The 22,177-nt window shown below is 37.6% G+C and overlaps 1 protein-coding gene across 1 annotated transcript in view; it reads left to right on the top strand.

The window, feature by feature from the left end:
- Positions 1–22,177, top strand: part of ACSS3 (acyl-CoA synthetase short chain family member 3) — a 156,255-nt gene that overhangs the window by 66,484 nt on the left and 67,594 nt on the right. Inside the window, exons 6-7 of the mRNA XM_082742779.1 lie at positions 2,904–2,984; positions 3,064–3,159. Coding sequence (XP_082598905.1) covers positions 2,904–2,984; positions 3,064–3,159 — 177 coding nt within the window. The remainder of the gene's footprint in view (positions 1–2,903; positions 2,985–3,063; positions 3,160–22,177) is intronic.

Below are 22,177 nucleotides of genomic sequence, written 5' to 3'. Positions count from 1 at the left end.
TTAGTCACATATTAATATTACAATAAAGAAATTCTCTTTTTCAACCTAATCTTTTCATTTTTATTTTACTTTCAAACTTTCTATGAAAGATCTACATGAAGATGTAGAATGGAATTATGCAGGTTTTTTTTTCCTACACCATATCAAATACTCAGAAAATTGATAATTATTACCCAAATATTTTGGAGGCAAAGACCAAGTTTCAGATCTATTACGTAGATTAATGAATGCTAAAACAATACTTAACAGAAATTTTTATACTCATCCTTAAAAAAATAAAAATAAGTGGATACCAAAGACCAATGAAAAACAGACACCATGGCTTTTCTCTATTAGCTCCATTTTAATTGTTTTTCATAAGAATCTTTGATGACAACGTTTAGTCGTTTTGACATTTGTAGCTTTTGGGTGGTATTAGCATGGGGAAAAATGAAAAGCAATAATTGCTAGAACTAAGGAAATATTTTTGTTAATAAGATTTAATAAATTAAATTATAGATAGTCTATAATTTTAAATGCTTAATCATGCATGGTCTCATTCTTAAATCCCACTTTTTGGGGCATCAAATGGATGCACTCACCATTTTCTGGGGAAAGGAGCATCAGGTAGTATCCTCTAAAGAAGGTTATAGGATAAAGTCTGCTTGGGAATTAAATAGAAATTTGATAGCTTATTCCTTTAAGTTATCTTTTCAGTTTTACAAATGAATTACTGCTCATTTTTGGTTTTTTTCTTGCCTTTTCTTCCTTTTTATCATTCTCAGTGGATTCATCTTACCTTTTATACCGTATAATCTAAAAATGTACCCAGTTATAGTAATACTTAGAATTATTGATAACAATGAGCTCTAAATGCAGGGATTGGTAGATGGAGAGAAAATTCTGAAACATATTAAATGAAATCATTACTGACATTACTTATCACTGTCTACCCTAGTATATAGATAGCATATTATCCATGAAAAAACCTTCACTTTTTCCTCTCTACAAAATGAATAAAAAATTTGCAAGTTGATGACTATCAAATTCCTCAAGGTATTGAATCATAAGAAAAGATCTCAATAAAACAAACTAATGAGTGAAGTTCATGGAGGACAGAACAGAATATCCCCAGAAAAGAACTGCTGCTCAGTTTACATGGTGGGAGGATGTATGTAGAAACCTACTGGCGGGGACTAAGGATTTCTAATACTCCAGTGATGATGGAGAAGCCAGCTGCATGTGAACCATTTCACGCAACATAGTAAGTAGCTGTCTGATGCCAAGGAAGCTGCGTGAGACATTCGCCAAGAGACTAGCTGTTTCTGCACGTAGATAAAATGTGTTCTCCAGCTGGATATCTCTGTTTTATTAGTGGTACCTGAGGAGAGCAGCAACTTTAGTAACTAATGGAAAGTCAGTTTGTTTTTCATTTCTCGGATTCACGTACGCATGTTAAAGCTTCTGAGTTATGCCAGAAGGTTCCAACTGGTAGTACATGTATTAATTAGGGCCATGTTTGCCTTTAGGTAGAGTAATTATTTTCTGCACAGAGGAATAATAATTGCTCTTCTAAAAGAAGCTTCAAAGTTCATGTGAGTGAAATATAGCTTGTTTTTTTAGAAAGCATTCATGTGATCATTCTGAATATTCACATGGTTAAGCCTTTTTAAGCCAATGTTGATTAATGTTTATAGTGAAGCAATAAATGCAATTATTAAATTTATCATCAGCTTTTATTTATGGTGACTCTTGTGCCAGTGTTCAAATATTAATCTTGTATGAAAGTTGAATGTGTTCCATATCATGGAAAGCTGCTAGAAACTGGCCCATGAAGGCTGTAATACTGTGATGTAACAATCCCTACTTTTTGCCCCACGTTTGCTATATAAGGCAAATCTGCCAGCCTTAGTTCGCACCCAGGAGGATTGCTTTGTCAGAATTGCAGAATTCATCATTAAAGAATTGTTTAGCTCTAATACTATACTAGCACAGTCCCCAGTATAGCATTGTAATGAGGCTCCTGTTAGAATATGACTTTGTTTCCTCTGAGCATCCTATTGTTATGTAATATGAAGGGATCGCCATCCTTACGTTAGCCTGTGTTTGAAGGACACAATTATTTTTGACTTTTCTGTGCACTTAATTTTGAGAGTTTCCATTTTTTATTTTTTTGAAAAGATTTTATTTACTTATTAGGGAAGGACAGAGAGAGAGAGAGAGCTTGAGGAGGGTAGGGTCAGAGGGAGAAGCAGACTCCACGCTGAGCAGGGACCCTGAATTTGGGACTTGATCCCAATCCTGGGATTCCAGGATCATGACCCAAGCCAAAGGCTGTTACTTAATCAACTGAGCCACCCAAGCACCCGAGAGTTTCCATTTTTGTTCAGGAAAAATATCTGTAAATGTAATGTTGTTAATTTATGTTACCCTGGAAAAAATATTTATTTCATGTGATTCTGTGAGGTCATTTAGTTTTCTTTAGAAAGTCAAGACTGGTCTGGATTCTGTAAGTACACTGATAGAGACAAATTTTTCTGTGTTTATGATTGAGAGAGCCAAATAAATATTTATGTAAATTCAATTATAGGAAAGCCAAAGTAGTATGTAGTTAATAGAATATAAGATAATTTAAACAGGGGTGCCTGGGTGGCTCAGTGGGTTAAAGCTTCTGCCTTCGGCTCAGGTCATGATCCCAGGGTTCTGGGATCAAGCCCCACATCGGGTTCTCTGCTCAGTGGGGAGCCTGCTTCCCTCTCTGCCTTCCTCTCTGCCTACATGTGATCTCTCTGTCTGTCAAATAAATAAATAAAATCTTTAAAAAAATAATCTAAACAGGAACTCTTTAAGATGGATAATGTGAAAGCAAAGAATCTTTGAACCCATTGGTTGGTGATGTTAACTTCACGTTTTCTGTCCTTCAGGGTGTCGTGAGACCCACGGGGGGATATGCTGTGATGCTAAACTGGACGATGTCTTCTATCTATGGACTTAAACCTGGAGAGGTAATCATGGTTTTAAATTCATGAGACAGCACATTTCCCTGGTGAACATGTATGTATTTTATTATTTCTTATTTTTTAGGTGTGGTGGGCAGCCTCTGACTTAGGCTGGGTTGTCGGACATTCCTATATCTGTTATGGACCCCTTCTACATGGGAACACAACAGTTCTGTATGAGGTAATAAAATGAAATTAATACCACCTAAAGATAATTATTTTTTACTGAAACTTTTAAAGAAATAGTGTCTAAGTGGGAACAGAAAAATTTGGATTGGGGGCAGGAGATTTTTTTTATATATTCTTTCAATTAAAAATATAATTTCAAGTGGCACCTGGGTGGGTTCAGTGGGTTAAAGCCTCTGCCTTCAGCTCAGGTCATGATCCCAGGGTCCTGGGATCAAGCCCCACGTTGGGCTCTCTGCTCCACAGGGAACCTGCTTTCTCCCCTCTCTCTGCCTGCCTCTCTGCCTACTTGTGATTTCTCTTTGTGTGTCAAATAAATAAAATATTAAAAATATATATATATAATTTCAAAAAGAGAAAGGGACACAGAAAATAATAGCCACTATTTAAATTGTGTGAATAAAACCAGTAAAAGTTATATTATGAAAAACATATACTAATCAGCTTGATCTCTATCCGGAAAGGATTTCTAGAAAGTATTGTACCAAAGTTATTGCAATAGAATAAAAGGGTTTTTAAAAAATAATCATTCCTTTTGAAGTAAACAAAATAAACCTGTATACAGAATACTTATATTGAACTGTGGTATGGGGTAACATAAACGTAACAGAGCTGAAGATGCCATTCTAAGTATTTATATTTGAAAGTATTAGGCTGCCTGTAGAGCTGAAGAATATATTGTTCTTGTGCATTTACCATCAGCCTTTTATTATTTTTTTAGTTTATTGAAACAAATAAAAGGTCTCAGTTGTTTGTCTTTATCCTGGAAAGATGTGCTCAAGAAGAGTAGATACTTTATAAGTATTTTTATGTAAAGGATTAAATATAATAACTACATTCTAAAACCCTTTATCTGCACTCTGGTTCTTTAATACACTGTGTAAACATCCTCTATTCTTTCTGATAATAAAACAAAGCTTTTTAGATTTTTGCCCACTTCTAGCTATCCCATCTTTATTTTATTCTCCACCAGGCTCCTTGCAAAAAGTACCAAATCCACACTGTGAATTTCATATTCTTCTAGTTGCTTTTTATCCCACTGTGGTGCAATTCCTATCGACATTACTTCCTAGAATCTAGCGCAGCAGAGGTCAACATTGACTTCATAAATGACCAAGTCAAAAGGTCTTCAGTCTGATTTTCTTTTCACTCTCAGTGCATCAGCCACGCTGTCTCCTGCAAGTAATTCTCTCTCCTCTTGAGCTCCATGCCCTCTTGCTGTGGTACTGTTTCTTCTTTCTGGCATAACTTTTCCTGTGTCTTTCCTTACCTGGTTAATTCCTAATATGCTTGAAGACTCTGCTTAGATGTTACCATCTTGTCAGTTTCCTCATACAGCCTTTGGTTTTGTTTCATGCCTTTTCTGTGGTTCCAGCTGCCCCCTGAGCATATGTCTATCGCTGATCACTGAGCCGAGCATACTGCTTTGATATTATCCGTTTATATCTAGTAGAGCGTGAGACCCTCCAAAACCAGTCTTGCAGCACAGTGCATAGCACACCCTAAACGCAATGAATTCTCATGAAACCACATTGAGCTCCACTTCTCTGTTCTTCTCTCTCAGGCAGCTTGACCTCCTTTCCTCTCTCAGTTTCTCTTATTTTGGTCCTAAACATTAGGGTTTATAAGGGTGTTATTCTTAGTCTTCTTTTCTCATTCTGCTTATATTTTGGGGATAATCTTCCTGCAGTTGGATTTGAGTAGTACTAATTAAACCAAGGTTTCCAACTACTCCTGTCTATATCAGAGCTTCCTGATGAGCACCAACGTACTGGTAGCCCATCTTTGGATGGTGCGTACGCACCTTATGGCCAAGATGATGTGAACTGAACTCACCATCTCCATGCTTCCTCATTTTCTTTCCACGTACTTTCCATGTACTCTGTAGTTTTGTTAATTTTACCTGCATCTACCCAGTCCTCGAAACTAAGAATTAAGGAGTGATTCAGATTTCATGATCTTTACATATCACACCCTACCACTCATTATACTTTGTTGAATTTATGTTTTAGTACTTTTCGAAAGTTTTCTCTCTCTTTCCTGCCTCCTGCCATATATTCAAAGCTGATATTCAGCCAATGTGCAGAAGTATGTCATTTACTGATATATATTCTGTGTTTGGCTTCTGATCTGACTTGCGCCTGTGCTCTCCAGTTGTATATTTCAGGTTTTCATCTGATAATCAGTCTATTGCACATTCTAACAGGCGTTTCTGCCTTTAAATGCCCTTCCAGGATACCTCTATTCTACCTCCAATTTCTGAGCTTTCCCCATTTATAATTATCTGTCTAAAATGCAAAAGCCAACGTAGAACTTGTTGCCTAATATCCTTCAAAGGATTGAGTTCTGCTTTTGCAAAGATGAAAATGACATACTTTTCTCTATTCCTTCTTCCAATTAGAACTAAAAGTCACAAGCATGTCTAGAACATGAGAAGACAGAAAGGTGGACAGAAGAAGGGAAACTAGTTTTAGGGATCTTGGGACCCAAGGATCAACATGGTGCTAAGACCCCAGGTTTTATTTTTCCTGCGTGTATCCTAGATTTCTGCTAAACACAGAAATGCCAAAGATAACAACAAAAAAACAAACCCCAAAACTAAACCAAACACAGAGAGAGAGAGAGAGAGAGAGAGAAAGAGAAGGAAAAAAGAAATACAATCTCTTAAGCCAAAGGAGTAGGAAAGGGACAACCTAAGTAAAACATAAAACTTTAGATGGCTCTACGCTAGGAAAACACCACAAAAAAAAAATCCACGCTGTCTCTCCCCGCCACCAACAAAAGCTGAGTTTAGACTTCTGCATTTGTCGAGCTATAAGGACATCTCCATCTTCCCATAGGGGTGTCAGAGAAGTTTGACTAGGGAGCCAAGACTTCTATCCCTGCCTAGTAGTAATGAGGACCCCCTCAAACTTGCAAGGACAGATAAGCCCTTAGGAGTCTGGACTTAGACCTCCACCCTCCAATAATGAGGTGTACCCCTCTTACTCCCTATTGGGGTGGTTGTCAGAGGAGGCCATGCAGGGAGCAGTAACAGGGCACATTAACCTCCCTAGATCAGGGAGTTATCAGTGGAAGCCTACTGTTGGAAGTGGAACCCAGCCAGCAGCAGTGAGAAGCATTCTCCCAGTTGGGTATCAGTGGAGGCCAGACGAAGTATCTGGATTTCTAACCCCTCCTGTCCCTTCCTCGATGGAGTGAAATTAAAGTAAAGCCATCTGCGACAAAAGATGTCAACACGAGCCAGACTCCTATTATAATATATACAATATCCAAGCTTTGATGAAAAAAAAAATACCCCTCATTTCAAAGAACTAGAATGACCTCAAGTTGATGAAAAAAATAATTGATAGAGACCAACACTGAGATGGCAGAGATGTTAGAATTATCTGACAAAGATTTTAAAGGAGGTATGATAAAAGTGCTTCCATATGTGATTTGAGCATTCTTGAGAGAAATGGAAAAATAGTCACAATAAAGGTATAGAAATTATAAAGGGCAGCCATATGGAAGAAAATTACAATAACCAAAATTAAAACTCATTGGATGCGGTGGGTGAAATAGGTGAAGGGGATTTAGAGGTACAGACTTCCAGTAGTCAAAGAAATAAGTCACAGAGAAGAAAAGTACAACATAAGGAATATAGTCAATAATATTGCAATAATGTATCATGGCAGATGGTACATGAGTGCACTTCTCGTGGTAAGGATCATGTCATGTATAAACTTGTCAGATCACTGTGTTGTACACCTGAAGCTAATATAACACATTGTATGTCACCTATAATTCAATAATAAATTAAAAAGAAAAAAAGCCCAATGGATGGCCTCAATATGAGAATGAAGGAGGCAGAGGAAAGAATCCGTGAACTGGAAGAACAATAGGAATTACCAGTCTGAACAAGAGAAGAGAATAACTGAAAAGAAAAATTAGCAGAGCCTCAGGGACATGTGGAATGATAACAGAAGAGCTAGCATTTTTGACATCAGAGTCATGAAAGGGGAGGAGAAAGAGAGGGGCTGAAAAAGCACCGAAAAAAAAAAAAAAAGAAAGAAAATTTTCAGCTTCTTAAGTTTAGCCAAAAACATGCATCTTTCGATTCAAGAAACTGGGTAAACTTCCAAATGGTTAATCTGTGGAAATACACGTGTGCGCGCGTGCGCGTGCACACACACCCACCCATACACACACACCATAAACTTCTGAAAGCTAAAGACAAAAAGTCATCTTGAGACTTGGGAGAAAGAAAGGATACCTTCCCTATGGGGGAAAGCCATTTGTTTTTGTTTTTGTTTTCTTAGGATTTATTTATTTGAGAGAAAGAGAGAGAGTGTGTGAGTGTGGGGGGTGGGCAGAGGGAGAGAGAAAATTCTCAAGCAGACTCGCCACAGAGCCTAACTCGGGGCTCCATCCCAGGACCCTGAGATCATGACCTGAGCTACAATCAAGAGTCAGCCACTGAGCCAGCTGAGCCACCCAGACATCCCGGGAAAGCCATTTGAATGACAGGGTCTTTCTTCGGAGGCCAGAGGAAAGTGACACAACATTTTTCAAGAGTGAGAAGAAAGGAATTATCAGTCCAGAATCCTATATCCATCAAAATATACTTTGAGAATAAAGAAGTAATAAGGATACCCTCAAGATGAAGAAAAGCTTCAGAGAATTTGTCCCATAGTCCTCCCCTAAAGGAATGGCCAATGGCCAGTTCTTAGTGATAAAAGGCTTAATATTTCTTGTGTCTGGACCAAGGCAAGGAGGCTCACTCTCTCCCTCTATTCAACATAGTCCTGGAAACAGAAAAAAATTTTAACCCACTGAGCCACCCAAGCGTCCCCAGAAAAACATTTTAGAAAGGAAGAAAAAAAAATGTTTCTTTTTGAGGCTGTGTGATTATCTATGTAGAAAATTAAAGAACATCTAAAAAAGCCATAATTAACAAGTGAGTTCAATGAGGTCTCAGGGTACAAGAAGAACACAGAGATATGAACTGTAATTCTGTATACTAACAATGGACACCTGTGACTCTGAAGGGCATCATGAGGGATCCTTATGCAGTGGAACTGTTTTGTGTCTTGACTATACCAATATCCCGACTGCGATGGTCAACTACAGTTTTGCAAGCTGTTAGCACTGCAGAATACTGGGTGAAGGGTGCATGGTCTGTTTTCATGTGAATCTACAATTATCTCGTATAAAAAGTTTAATTCAAAAATTAAAAAAAAAAATAAGCCTTCAAAGAACTCCTGTCTCTTAAATAACATAATTCAAACTCATTTGCCTGATACAAGTGATGGATCGTCATCTACTTTTGACTATGTTTCAAGTCTTATCTCTGATTCCTGGCCTCAGACTCAGCTTCCCACTTAAAAATCCTATAATACGGGCATTTATATGAGCAGATCTGACAGTGATTGAGTTATTCCTCCTAGTGAACTTCCACTTTTCTCATCCTGTTGCAAAGTGGTCCTTTTTCTTAAGGGAGCAAGTTCAATATCATCTCCTCTCTGGTTTTCCTTTGCTTTTCCTCAGGCCAATGGAGGTTTCTCTGAGCTTCTGTTATATCATCTCGATTTCTCTGACCTTGCAGATTCAGTGCTGTCATACTGGAAACTCTGAAGACAGGAGATGTTTGTCATTTCTGTAAATGCCCCCCCCCCCACCGCCCTGTGCCTCGCACAGGGCCTTCCAGGTGGTAGGTAAAATTTATTGTGTAAATGAACTGTTTCTCAGGGGATTAATTGACAATTTGAGCTGCACAATACAGAGAAAAAACGTACCTCCTCCATTAATTAAAACAAAACTAAAATAAACTGAAAATGAGTTTTGGCTTGTCACCAGTCCGGCAAGTGAAGAAAACATTTATTAACCTCCACAAAATGATCATCCCCCTTTGTCCCCCAATTTTAGGTGCATTATCCAATTAATCTTATTTTATTTTTGTCTGATAAGTGTTTTTTTACTTAGGAAGTTAAAATCTCCCACTAAAAATTAAAAATGCATTCTTTTCATAGTGAATAGAATAATAGATCACTCATGGACCTTTTCTAAAGAGAAATAAAGTCATATACACAGCTCAGTATGTTCAAAGTTTTCTTTTCTTATTTATTTATTTATTTTTGAAAAAGATTTTATTTATTTTTTAGACAGACAGAGATCACAAGTAGGCAGAGAGGCAGGCAGAGAAGAGGAAGGGAAGCAGGCTCCCCGCTGAGCAGAGAGCCCGATGCGGGGCTCGATCCCAGAACCCTGAGATCATGACCTGAGCCGAAGGCAGAGGCTTTAACCCACTGAGCCACCCAGGTGCCCTATATTCATTTTTAATGAATTACAGCATTTCAGAGCTATAAGGTAGATAGTGAATTGGTGAGTGTGATGATATTCTTATGTAATGATGAATTTTGATTTAACAAAAATTGATGTTCTGAAGTACTAGTTCATTATGTGCCCAAGTCATCTATAGTTCATAAAACATATCTCTTATTGCTTGTAAGTGGTTCATGATATTTTATGAATGAATAATGAATGAATCCTTTTTCTCAGCAAAGATCTTTTTTTAATATTCTGAAATTTAATACATACCTATAACTGCATTGGCTGAAAAAACTCAAAAATGGCTATCTCTAAGTTGGAAAATCAGTTTAACTTCTGAATATGTTAAGAGTCACCCACCTGAGACAATGTGTGTTCCAATAGGAACTCCTCAAGTGGAAAATACGATCTTCGTTTCTGCCGTGGAGGACACATAGCTCTGCATGTACAGGGCGGAAAGATAGGAAATTCTGGCTTTCTGCTTCGGCTTTAGCTTCCCAGTAGTTACCAAATTTGTAACACATTTCTGTTTCTTTCATTAAAACAAATGACAACAACAACAAATCCCACAAAAATTCTCAATTCCCTTATCCCCTTGCAGTTAGAACACTTTCTTCATCTTGGAAGGCCTGCCTTCCTCCACCGCCCTCCCCCGTTGGCATCTGTCGCCGTCATCCCATTATAGCAGCTTTTGATAATTTCCCTGGATATCTCTATTTTTCCAAATGCTAATGGGCATTTTCAGTCCTAATCACTCTTGGCTCCTCAACCCTTGAAGGTTGTTGAATTTCTCTCTTCCCTTCTAAGACACAGCCTGCTCCTGTTTTCCAGAAGCTTTATAATGCTCTTTCCTACTATAGGAATTTGCCATTTGTTGCCTGAAATATATTCCTCAGATCAAGTGTCTTCTCCTCACGGAAGCCCTCCTTGACCTCTCTGCCTAGGTCAAATCTTGTCCTCTCTCAGTAGCACCTTAGGCTTCCCCCACTGGCTTGGATCCCAGATCCTGTTTCATTTTAGTTTGTAGGCCCCTTTGTTTTGCTTGTTTGCCCCTGTCTGCTCTAAGTCTGAGAAGAAATAGATTATCTTAGTGTTTTCTCACCATCAATTCTTAGCTAGCCTTTTTTTTTTTTTTAAATATAGAGGCACCGGGGTGGCTCAGTTGGTTAGGCATCTGGCTCTGACTAAGGTCATGATTGCTGGGTCCTGGGATTGAGTCCCTCATTGGGCTTCCTGCTCACTGGGGAGTCTGCTTCTCTTTCTCTCTCTCTCAAATAAATAAAATCTTTAAGATACACACGCACACGTGCATTAATACATATATCTCACATATAGTTATTTATGACATAAGCATTATATCTCTTGAATTTTGGTCCAGTGCCAGTTGAGAAATATACAAAAACCTGGAATATGCGTGTAATCAGTAATAGGTGTCCTTAGCTTTGCTCTTGACAGGTGTTTGGTTCTAATAAATATTTGTTAAATAAATGCCTGGATGAAAATCAGAAAAAAAAAAAAAAAACGAACAACTTGATTTTATAAGTCAAGACTGTTTTCTGTTATGAAGGACTATGCAATTCTAGTTATCTTTACCAGAGAATTTCATGAACAACTTAAATAATAGGTTATATTTTTTTAATAAGCAAAGATTTACTGTTATTCATTGAATTGGATGCATTTGAAGTATGCAACTCTAGAAGCCAGTTTAGAATAACCAGTTAAAATATGTAAACCAATTCTGAACAATTCAGTCCTTATTTTTGACAGGAAGAAAATAAGCAGTGCCTTTTGGGAAATTTACTTTATTAATGGAGCTGATTCCAACAGACCTAACCCCAATAACATACAGATCAAGACATATTTGGTACAGCAGTGTTGTCAGAGAAGAAATGAAACAAACAACACTTTAATCTAGGAACCTGAAGGTAGAAACAAATTTAGCAACCTGGTATGTGTGTATCTGGTATGTGTGTGTTGGTAAATGGTGGTTCTACTCAGAGATGCTTTCTGGCTTCTTTCTTCTGTTTTGTATTTGTCCCCTTTTACAAAAAGCCTATCATCTGCAGAATCAAATCCAACACTTCTCAAGGTAAAGAAGGCTGGCTGGGCCCTCTTTATTCTTGTCTTTGCTTGGGTACTAATGGACAATGTGTATCTTGTGTACACGTTTCAATTACATGAAACAGGGGAACACAGGCTTCTGTAATGACCGCAGTGTGGCTAAGCAAGAAATCAACTAACCTGACAAACATCTCCCCATTATAGTTCTTCCTGAGCCTTTTTATTTCTGAACTGCCCATAACATTATCCGCTCTTTCTGATTTGAGTCTTCTCTCTTCCTAGTGAATACACCTAAAGATGGTTCAATTTTTATCTTCTCAAACAACTCTTAGTTGTTATGTTTTCTATTGTTTTTATTAACTATGTGATTTATTTCTTCTCTAGTCTTTATTATTTCCTTGTTTCTGTGAACTTTGGTCTTAGTTGTTCTTTATCAAGTTCCTTGAGATGTAAAGTTAGTTCCTCTGAGATCTTTCTTTCTTTTTTTAATGTCAGGATTTATTGCTATAAACTTCATGTCTTCATGTCTTTGTATCACTTTTCCATCCCCTAAGTTTTTGTATGTTGTGTTTTCATTTTTATTTGTCTTGAGATACTTTTCAAATTTTCTTTTGATTTCCTTATTGACCCAATGTTTTCTCAAGAGTGTATTGTTTCCACATATTTATGAATTTTATTGTTTTTATTACTATTATTGATTTGTAGTTTCATTCCATTGTGGTCAGAAAAGATACTTGGAATGACTTCTCTTTTTTTAAATTTGTTAAGACTTGTTCAGAGGCCTAACATGTGATCTATGCTGAAGAATGTTTTAAATGCCCTTGAGAAGAATGTATGTTTCTTTGATGTTGTGTGGAAAGATGTTGACCAAGGTGTACAAAGTTTCAGTTATTCAAGATGAAAAAGTTCTGGAGATCTAATATACAGTAACATGGCTAATTTAGTTTAAAATACTATATTGTATGCTTCAAATTTGCTAAGAGGTTAGATTGCAAGTGTTTTCCCCACAAACACACACACACAAAAGAAAAAGAAAATCATAACTATGTAAGGTGAAAAATATATTAATTAGCTTGATTGTGTTGATTATTTCACAGTGTATATATATGTATCAAAACATCCAAGTTGACATATTAAATACATACAATTTTTATTTGTCAATTATATGTCAGTAAATCTGAGGAAAATTATATAAAACTGCTTGCATGTAAAAATATACAAAATATACCAAAATATACTAAAATGGCTTTTACCTTAAAGTAAAAAAAAAGAAAGAAAGAAAGTCGCTTGCTCTTCTTTAGCTAAGTTATTACCTAGAATGGAATGTTAGTTATTGGTCACCTTCAGTTTAACTTGGCGTTAAGTCATAAACTAGTTGGTGTATTTGCTCTTGATATGGCAGTTGTCATGTCTACATAATAACAGTCTCTTTGGAGATTCTCAAGGAGTGAAAGCTTGCTCTCATTTTACACTTGTTTGCTTTTCACAAGTTGCATACCTTAGAGCAGCAAGCCATGCCAGTAAACTCTTACGTACGCTCACTAGGTAAACTAGGACAGATGGCTCTCTTAATAATTCAGCAATTAACTTTGAAGATATGTCATACATTCCACCTTCTCAGATGATAAATTAGTCAGAAGTAGAGGATTTAAGATTCTGAATTGTGATATAGGAACAAGGTCAGAATATCTGTGCTATTAATTTTGTTTTGCTTTTATCTTCCTATATGACCTTGAGTAAATTAATTCCATCTCTGCGGGAATCCATTTCTTCATTATTAAAACTAGAGGACTGACGCATGTTTGCCCCATTCTGCACTTCGGTGACTCTTCTCCAAATCAATTATGTCTTTTCCTAGAATAAATATATTATTTGGTAATATGTTTTAACTTTTAATTCTGGAATTCCTTTCAGTTTATTGTCCTAGAAAGTGATGCTGACTCTTAAAATGCATTTACTGAAGGTTTCATTCTAAATTATTGAAAAATTTTCATGTTTGAGAAGAAGCACAGCAGATTAAGACTCTCATAGAACGGGCGCCTGGGTGACTTAGTGGGTTAAAGCCTCTGCCTTCGGCTCAGGTCATGATCTCAGGGTCCTGGGATCGAGTCCCATATCGGGCTCTCTGCTGAGCAGGGAGCCTGCTTCCCCTTCTCTCTCTCTGCCTGCCTCTCTGCCTACTTGTGATCTCTCTCTGTCAAATAAATAAATAAAATCTTTAAAAAAAAAAAAAAGACTCCCATAAAATGATTCCTGAAATTTTTACCTATTAATTGTTTGGCCTCAGATGAGTTGCTTAACTGCTCTCAACCTTAGTTTCCTCATCTATAAAATATCAATATTAACAGTACTTTTCTTATGTATCATTTAAGTGGTTAGTCATGAAAAGCCCTTAGAATAGTTGCCAAGATATATAAGCTGCTGTTATTACCTAAACATTCGAATTTATTCTTTCCCAAAATAAAATTATACAGTACAAACACCAACCATTCATTCCTATGCAATCCAGTCAGCGTAATGCTTGAATTTTTAAATTTTCAAATAGTCCACATTTCTTCCTTTAGAGTCTGGTAACTGCAGCAGTCATCAGAGCACTAACGGCAGCTCCCTTTGGAGCATGTTAATTCTCTTCTAAGAGTCAGGCAAAGGAATCTATGCACAGGGATGTGTCGATCGTAACAGAATGAGTAGCATCTATGGACAATAACCCAGTGATCTGTCCCCTCAAGGATCTGTCCTTGCAGAGTAGAACTGGTGAGTGAAATAAGAGTGGCTGTGAAGCCTTTCATGTGTGAGTAAATCAGCACATTTCATGGCTCACCATTATCCAAACATGTATAAACTTTCACATCTATTTTTTGATGGGCTTTATCATTACTGGTTTATAAGCTGTGTATATCTTGGAAGCCTTCAGAATATTCAGCTTGATAATCTCTCACTGAATCCTCTTTTCATGAAAGAAGAGTTTAGGTACCCTTTATCTATTCTCATGTTTGGTGTGAGGATGAGCTCTATACCTTCCTTTTTTGCACGGGAATCAGATAAAATAATGTCTATGGAATTAGTTGGAAAGCCTCACAAAATATCACAATATATGGGGCGCTTGGGTGGCTCAGTTGGTTAAGCAACTTCTTTTGGCTCAGGTCATGATCCTGGAGTTCTGGGATCGAGTCCTGCCTTGGGCTCCATGCTTGCCAGCGAGTCTGCTTCTCCCTCTGACCCTCCCCCTTCTCATACATGCGCTCTTTCTCTTTCTCTCTCTTTCTCTCAAATAAATAAAATCCTAAAAAATATGTCACAATATATATGTATAATTGGTGAAATATGACTACATACACATATTTTAGACATCGTTATAATCACTTTGTATACATGGATCAAAAAATTTTCTGGTTTGAAGTTCTTAAAGTTTGAGAATATTGAGGATACTACTTTAGTGAATTTCAAATTATTTTTGTATTGAACACTCTTCAGACCATCCACAGGTACCTTCAGTGAACATACCTTGTGCTTTTTTATGCACTGGACCTGCTGTCTCCATGAGGACATCCTGTGACATATTGTCCACACGTGGACCTTCTGAATTCTTATCCCCTTCAGGGTTTCATTTTAAAAATGTAACTGTTGCTTCCATGTATAGAGTTGTCTTCTTTTTGCAAAAATTTTGCATTTCCCATGTTAACTGGTTTTCTCGAATTTGATGATCCATTTTTTTTAAGGACAGAGATTCACTTTCAAGCTCAGAGATACGTTGCTTCTTTTGAAGACCAGTAGCCATGATGTTGCTAAGTAGTGCAGTGAAAGGCACACATCAGAGTCTTCTCCCGCTCTTATCTAATGGAAGATGATTTCCTTCTTTATTCTTTTTAATCTAGTATAACAGCAATGTACTTTTATGTATGTACCGAAGGAGAAAAATGATGACACAGTTATTACTCTGATTCAGGCTATATAATTTGATCTTCTCAATCGGAAAAGATTACAAAGCTGATGCCAGCATCTTTTAGATTTCTCACATGACTGGTTGTTCAAAGATATTTATTTCTGAGTTTATTTTTCTCTCTGTGTGCCCATGTTTTATGTTGGAGCAAGCAAGTGCAGCTTCTGTCGTGGGTCCATCAACACTGTTTACTGGTGCCTGTTTTGAGCTCAATATTTTCTCGGGGTTGATAAGGAAACAGAATAAATATCAGATACACCCTTGGTGCTGAACGCAGACAAGATAGTCAAAGAACTAAGATGAATGTGAAGGACAGAAAGGAAACAAACCAAAACACCACCTGACTGAGAACTTTCTTACACGGTGTAGAAGATATGAAACTTCAGAAATTACATTGAGCCATTGCCTGTGGTAAAGACTCTACATTTAATTCTTATACCTGTTCTGATGCAATTTTCTGATGATGGAACTAAATAAGGATCAAAGATATTAAACAAGCTGACTGAGGTTACATAGCTGGTAAGTGGCAGTTTGGATTCCACCCTGGCTCAAAATCTGTCTATTAGTATCTGAGGGGAAGTTTAGGATTAGAGTAGACCGGGAAAGCTCTGTGGGTGAAGCAGTTTCGGTAGTGATCATAGCTTCCATTGATTGGGTGTTGGGTGATAGATAACTATTTCTCTTATACACCCATGGGATAAATATTTTGAGTCCCTATTTACAGCTGTAGAGACTGAAGATCAGAGACATTAAGTAACTTTACCAATGGCACACAGTGACAGAGTTGGGATTTGAAACAAAGTTCTCTGGCTCTCTACCCATAATTTAGAGATGAACATTGGGAAATTACCGAGTAGTGCCAGCTAGTGGCCAGAACCAGGGTATCAGTGACCTTTAAGGAAAAGGCAGGATTTTAGGGTGTCAGGTGGATATCATAAGGTAGAGCCTAGTAGGAGGTTGAGAATAGCTCTGCTGTCTTTAGCAAGGACAATGGTGGTTACCACCTGAACTGTGGTCGTTCCTGCTTGTTGAGGGGGAAGGAGTATTTTTAGTTTTGGTAGCGTCGATTTTAAAGCTGCTCTTCAGACATTTGTATGGTATCAGGAAGGGGACTTCGAAACTCAGAAGAACTTTCAGAATTAGAGGATGTAGAAGAGTTCATAATTTAAGTCCCTGAGGTGATTAAGGAACAGAGAGGTAAAGATTATGAAAGGAAAGCTATAAAAACGGTGAGGGAAAAATTAACAAGGCAGTGGGAGAATCTGTAAAGATGGTATCGTGAAGCAGAAGGGGGCTTTCCAGAAGAGGGGGCATCAGCAGGGCCAGCTGCTTCAGAAGGGGGTCTGCGAGGACAACGGCTGAAAAGTTTTTGCAAGTAAGGTGTCATTGGTCAGCAATGCCATAGGAGGTCTGTGTTTGTTTCGTTTTTGAACATGGGGAAAATATTAGGATGTTTGGAGGTAATTTTTGGTAAATTATTGGATGGTGTGGGGTAGCCAAGCTTTGTACAACCTCAGGTTGAATTGCAGCATACATACAGAATAGCCACACTTTACTTCCTGGGCAGAAATCTGCTAGTGTAATAAAAGCAAGAAGCCATTTAATTTCTCTGCTTATAGCAAAGTGTAACTTCTCACTCTGAGTCAGGAAAGCCGGAGTTTGTCTCTTGAGTATGGTTGATGGCTCCTCAGCGTGGAGGAATTCAGAGGTGAGCGCTCTCCTGCTTGAAGCCATGAGCTACCAGCTACCCTAGTGATACATGCTCTCTGTGACTGCTGAGAGTGGTAAATATGTCAGAGACCCTCATTAGCTCAGCAGAATTACCAATTCCAGTGCTCTGCTTCATTTACTTGGCATTAATACTTTCAGAGGTAAGCATCTTTTTAGTGGGACAGATGGACTCTTATGACCTGGGTGAAAGCAATGGCTTATTCATTGGAGGGTAACCTCATCGTAAGGCCCCATATGGTCTACTCTCAGCAATCCGGGAGAGGGCAGGGGAAGAACCAAGCCAGAAATGATAGCTTTCTCTCTTTTTAAAATTCAGCTTTATTGAGGTACGGTGGACAAAACGGTAAGATATTTAAAGTATGAATCATGTCATCTTCCATTTTTTTTTTCACCAGTGTTTTATGGTTTCCAGAGTACAGGCTTGTCACCTCTTTGGTTAAGTTCATCCCTAGCTAGGTATTTTATTCTTTCTGGTGCAATTGTGAATGGAGTGGTTTTCTTAATTTCCCTTTCTGCTACCTCATTATTAATGTATAGAAACACCACTGATACCTGGGTATTAATTTTGTACCCTGCAATGTTACTGAATTCATTTACTACTACTAGTATGATGGAGTCTGTATATATATGCATCATGTCATATCGTCTTCGAATAGTGGCAGTTTTACTTCTTCCTTACCAATATGGGTGCCACGGTGTTTCCAAGATCTAGACAGAAAATCTTTGAAGAGGTTTCTATGTTGGGGAGGCTCTCATGCCTAACCTTGGCTTGGACTCCTTTTTAGAATCCAATCAGATTGACTTATCTCCCTAGGAAGATGAATGTATACACATTAAAAAGATTAGAATACTCATAAACTTCCCTGAAGTCCAGTCAAAAACCCTTCATCTAAAAGATTAAGATAAAATCCTTTCAAGCTTTGATACAACCAAACAAAATCCTCAACACTGAAACTTAGCTTCCAGAAGTCTTTGGCAACACAGGATCAGCAGCTGGCCTGGGGTTGTTCTTCCCGACTGTAGAGAAAGGATCATTGTGTTCAGGGTGCTAGGTCCTATAAATCATAATATATAGGTACAGTCTGGAGTCTAGCAAGAAATAAAGAATGAGGCAATTCTTCCCAATTATTTTCTCAGTGAAGTCATATTTAGTTATAGTCTTATAGTCAGATTTCAGTTATCAGTATTTTTTTTATTAATACTTGGATTGGCTCATTTATTTATAACAGGTGGGAAAAGGCTAGTGTTGAGCTCTAGGCTCATCCTCTAGGGTGATGAGGCAGGTGGTATTGCCTAACCTCAGGTAATGCCTAATATCTAAGGACTATGGTTTTCAACCCAGGCTGCAGATTAGAATTCTTTAGGGTCCCCATGAAACATTACAATACAGGCCCAACTTGGGCCAGTTATATCAGAATCTCTGGGAGCCAGAATCAGACACTGATCCCTTTCAGAAGCATCCAGATCAGGGCATGTGGATGGCTTAGTTCGTTTAGCATCTGCCTTCAGCTCAGGTCTTGATCCCAGGTCTTGGGATCGAGCCCCATGTTGGGCTACTTGCCAAGCTAGTGGTCTGCTTCTCCTTCCTTCTGAGTCCCTTCCTGCCCCTTGCTCAGGCTTTCTCTTTCTCAAATAAATAAATAAGAACTTTAAAATAAAATAAAAGAAAGCACCCCATGCACTTCTAATCTACATTTAGGGTTGACAGTCAAAGGATTGAGTCAAATTAGATAGCGGTATGGACAGATAAAGGAAAACAAGGTAGCAGCATATCCCCACAGGTGAGACCCATGAAATTATGGGAAATCTCTAGCAAATAATCTATGAAGTGAGTTGATATAAATTCTTAGTTATCAATTGTATTTATAAGCAACTTTTTACTCCTTAAAAGAGAATCTGCTATAGTAACCAAATCCTAGACCTGAAGGTCTTAAGGCATAGAGTAGTTCTCTCATTGGGGTTTAAAGCGGCAGTGATGTTTTCAAGATTGGAACAAGATAATGTAAGTTATTGAGAGAGGGACTTTACAGAAGAAAAAGCCCATTTTCCAAAGAGGTTGTACACTCATTTGGTTCATATTTCAAAATACACGAAAAGGTGAAGAGTGCAAATCTCACTGTCCTCTGCTCCCAGCTCTTCAATTTCTCTGACTTGGAAGCAATCTTCTGTGTCTTCTGTATTCTTACATAAGAAATCCCCCTCCTTTATTTTCATACAGATGGCATCATCCAAATGATATGCAGACTATTCTGCATTTTGCTTTTCTTTTGCTAAATATTGTATCCTGGGGAACTGCTTATGTTTTAACAAGTCTCAAGTTTAGATGTTGCATGCCCAAACTTTCATCCTTCGGTAAAGACACGAGGCATGTAGTAGAGATTTAACAAATGCTATTGCCAATGTCATCCCATTTCCAAAATAAACAAGCTGGCACTGCTGCACCTGTCTGCTGAAATTAAATTCAGAACTAGTCTATAAGGGATGTTGCTGTCTTCACCTTAGAACTGCAGTACAAACATGCCTTCGGTGATATTCTCAGAAGTAGTGTTCAAAGAGACCAGATGTATTTCTAATCCTGCCACAAAAAGAGGCAAGAACCTCAGCTGGCTTGGAAATTTTTATGTCAAAGTCCGAGAAACTACAAGTAGCTTTGACACCAAGCCTTTGGATAAACTGAAATCATAGGATTAATGAAGAAAATGATTTTTTTTTCCTCATAGATCAAACTCAAGTGTTTAAGCTGGTCTTTGTCTTGGTAAGGGACTGTCTTTCACTACTTGCCAGTGCTGACCCTGAACCTCAGTAGGGATTATGTGAGAAGCTGAGACATCAGTTGGTTTTCTAATTCACAGTCTATCATCTCTGATTCCTGTGAACACATTGAATCGTAAGTGGTAGAGAATTGTATGCACACCTTAATCTTCAGGTATTTATCTGTCTTGGTTTCTATGCTTTGTACCATCACTCACCACATCATAAATATTAGCTGTTGATGTTCTGTAAATCTCTGATGTTAAAAATTCATTACTTCTAACAGCTGTAAGCTCAGAATCTCTGCTTTGCCACTGGAAGGATTGCTTTTTGCTTTTGGTTTCTGGGTAGCAATGGACACTTTAGCCATTAGTTTGGAGAAGGGAATAAAAGCAAACAGTAATGACATCATTACTGTTTGAGTTTTGCACAGTTTTTAAATTATTGTTACCTTTTAGCCACATTACTGCTTTTGGTGTGTATGTTTGTTAAAATTCCCCAGAGTTTTAGAATCTTCCTACTTTTCTGTTGAAGAGCGTTTGGCTGTCACTCCTCACTGAATATGCAAGTTCTGGAATCAGAGTCATTTTCTCCAGGCAACTCAGTGTGGTTAGTGTGTTATTATTTTTAAAAAATACTGTAAAGGAATTATATTGCCTGTGTGTGCACACATGTACATATATGTACACAAGCTTGTGTGTTTACAGGACGGCAGGGGAGGACAGTGTTCAATAAACCAATAAGCCTTTGAGTCACTAAATTCTAAAACAGCGAAACATATCATAGCATCGAAAAATTCTGTGGAAATGGGCAATAAAATGCAAAATTCTGAACCTTTTGAGCTCAGCTAACTTACAAACGAATATGGTGAGATTATATGCATCACTTCCTTCAGTGTCCTAATAGGAATGCTATGTTATTATGATTTTTATGCTCAATAAATAGACTATTATGAAAATGTATTTGGTGTGGGTCAGAATTATAATACTAATTATTATTTATAAAAAGATATGGTAGAGTTTTTAACTGATATTCCTAGTGTTTAAGCTACCATTATCATTAGACATAATTAATTGAAGGCATTATACAATACATCAAATTGTGTCCTTTATGTTGGTAATCATGGTGTAGCATTTTGTTATGACCCTAATATCACCCTTTTGTGAGTATATTATCTTTGTCCCATGACACTGGAACTGTAGTGGAATTCAATTCCAATTGGCTATAAAATATCTTTCTTCAGTGGAGGTCAAACTACTTTAAAATATTATCTCAGTGCTTTTAGCTTATCGAGGAAATATTGGAAAAGTGATTTATTTTTATTTAGTAGGCGAGAAAATGGCAGCATAGACAGGGAAAGTCAATTGTATAAAGTCAGTTAATAAATCATCTTTATGTGGGTGAGATCAAGTTTCCAAAGTCACAATCTCATACACCAGGGCCTGAACAGTGCCCAAAACAGATCAAAAAAGTAAAAGTCAAATTTTCACCTCACTGGGTGCAAAAGAGTAAACCTGCTGGTTCATTTTAGATGGATGTGCTCAAGGCTTCAAAATTTGTGAGTCAAGTTATGTATATGTGTTGCCAGATTATATCTGACAGCTTTTTGACCTGTATGAGATGGTAAGGGAATAAATTGAAATTAAGTGCTTTGGGATAGTTGTGTTAATAAAAATGAATTTCTGGTTGCAATAAATACTTTGGTTTTAAAAAAGCAAGAGAAAAAGCAACAGAATATAAGAAAAAGGTTCTATTTTAAAAAAAGTATGTATACTTACATTAAAGACTATTGAGGGTAATCCTTTAAAAAAAAGAAAACACCGGGGCGCCTGGGTGGCTCAGTGGATTAAGCAGCTGCCTTTGGCTCAGGTCATGATCTCAGTGTCCTGGGATGGAGCCCCGCATCGGGCTCTTTGCTCAGCAGGGAGCCTACTTCTCTCTCTCTCTCTCTCTGTCTGACTCTCTGCCTACTTGTGATCTCTCTCTCTCTGTCAAATAAATAAATAAAATCTTTAAAAAAATAAAAAAGAAAAAAAAAGAAAACACAGACTGATAACACCCTATCCAAGATCCAAGTAGATGCAGATAGTGAATTGGGATTCATGAATCCTATGGTTGGCCTCTTCTTATCATCTGTTCATTCATTAGTCTCTGTTGGGGGAGAGGTCTCAGTTTACTACTAGCGACTTCTTTCCTCTTTTTACCGTATCAGTGTTTCCCA

The sequence above is a fragment of the Mustela nivalis genome, assembly GCF_964662115.1.
Source record: "Mustela nivalis genome assembly, chromosome: 7".
Classification (NCBI taxonomy): domain Eukaryota; kingdom Metazoa; phylum Chordata; class Mammalia; order Carnivora; family Mustelidae; genus Mustela; species Mustela nivalis.
Note: the sequence above shows the minus strand (reverse complement) of the source record. Positions and strands in the feature narration are given on the sequence as shown.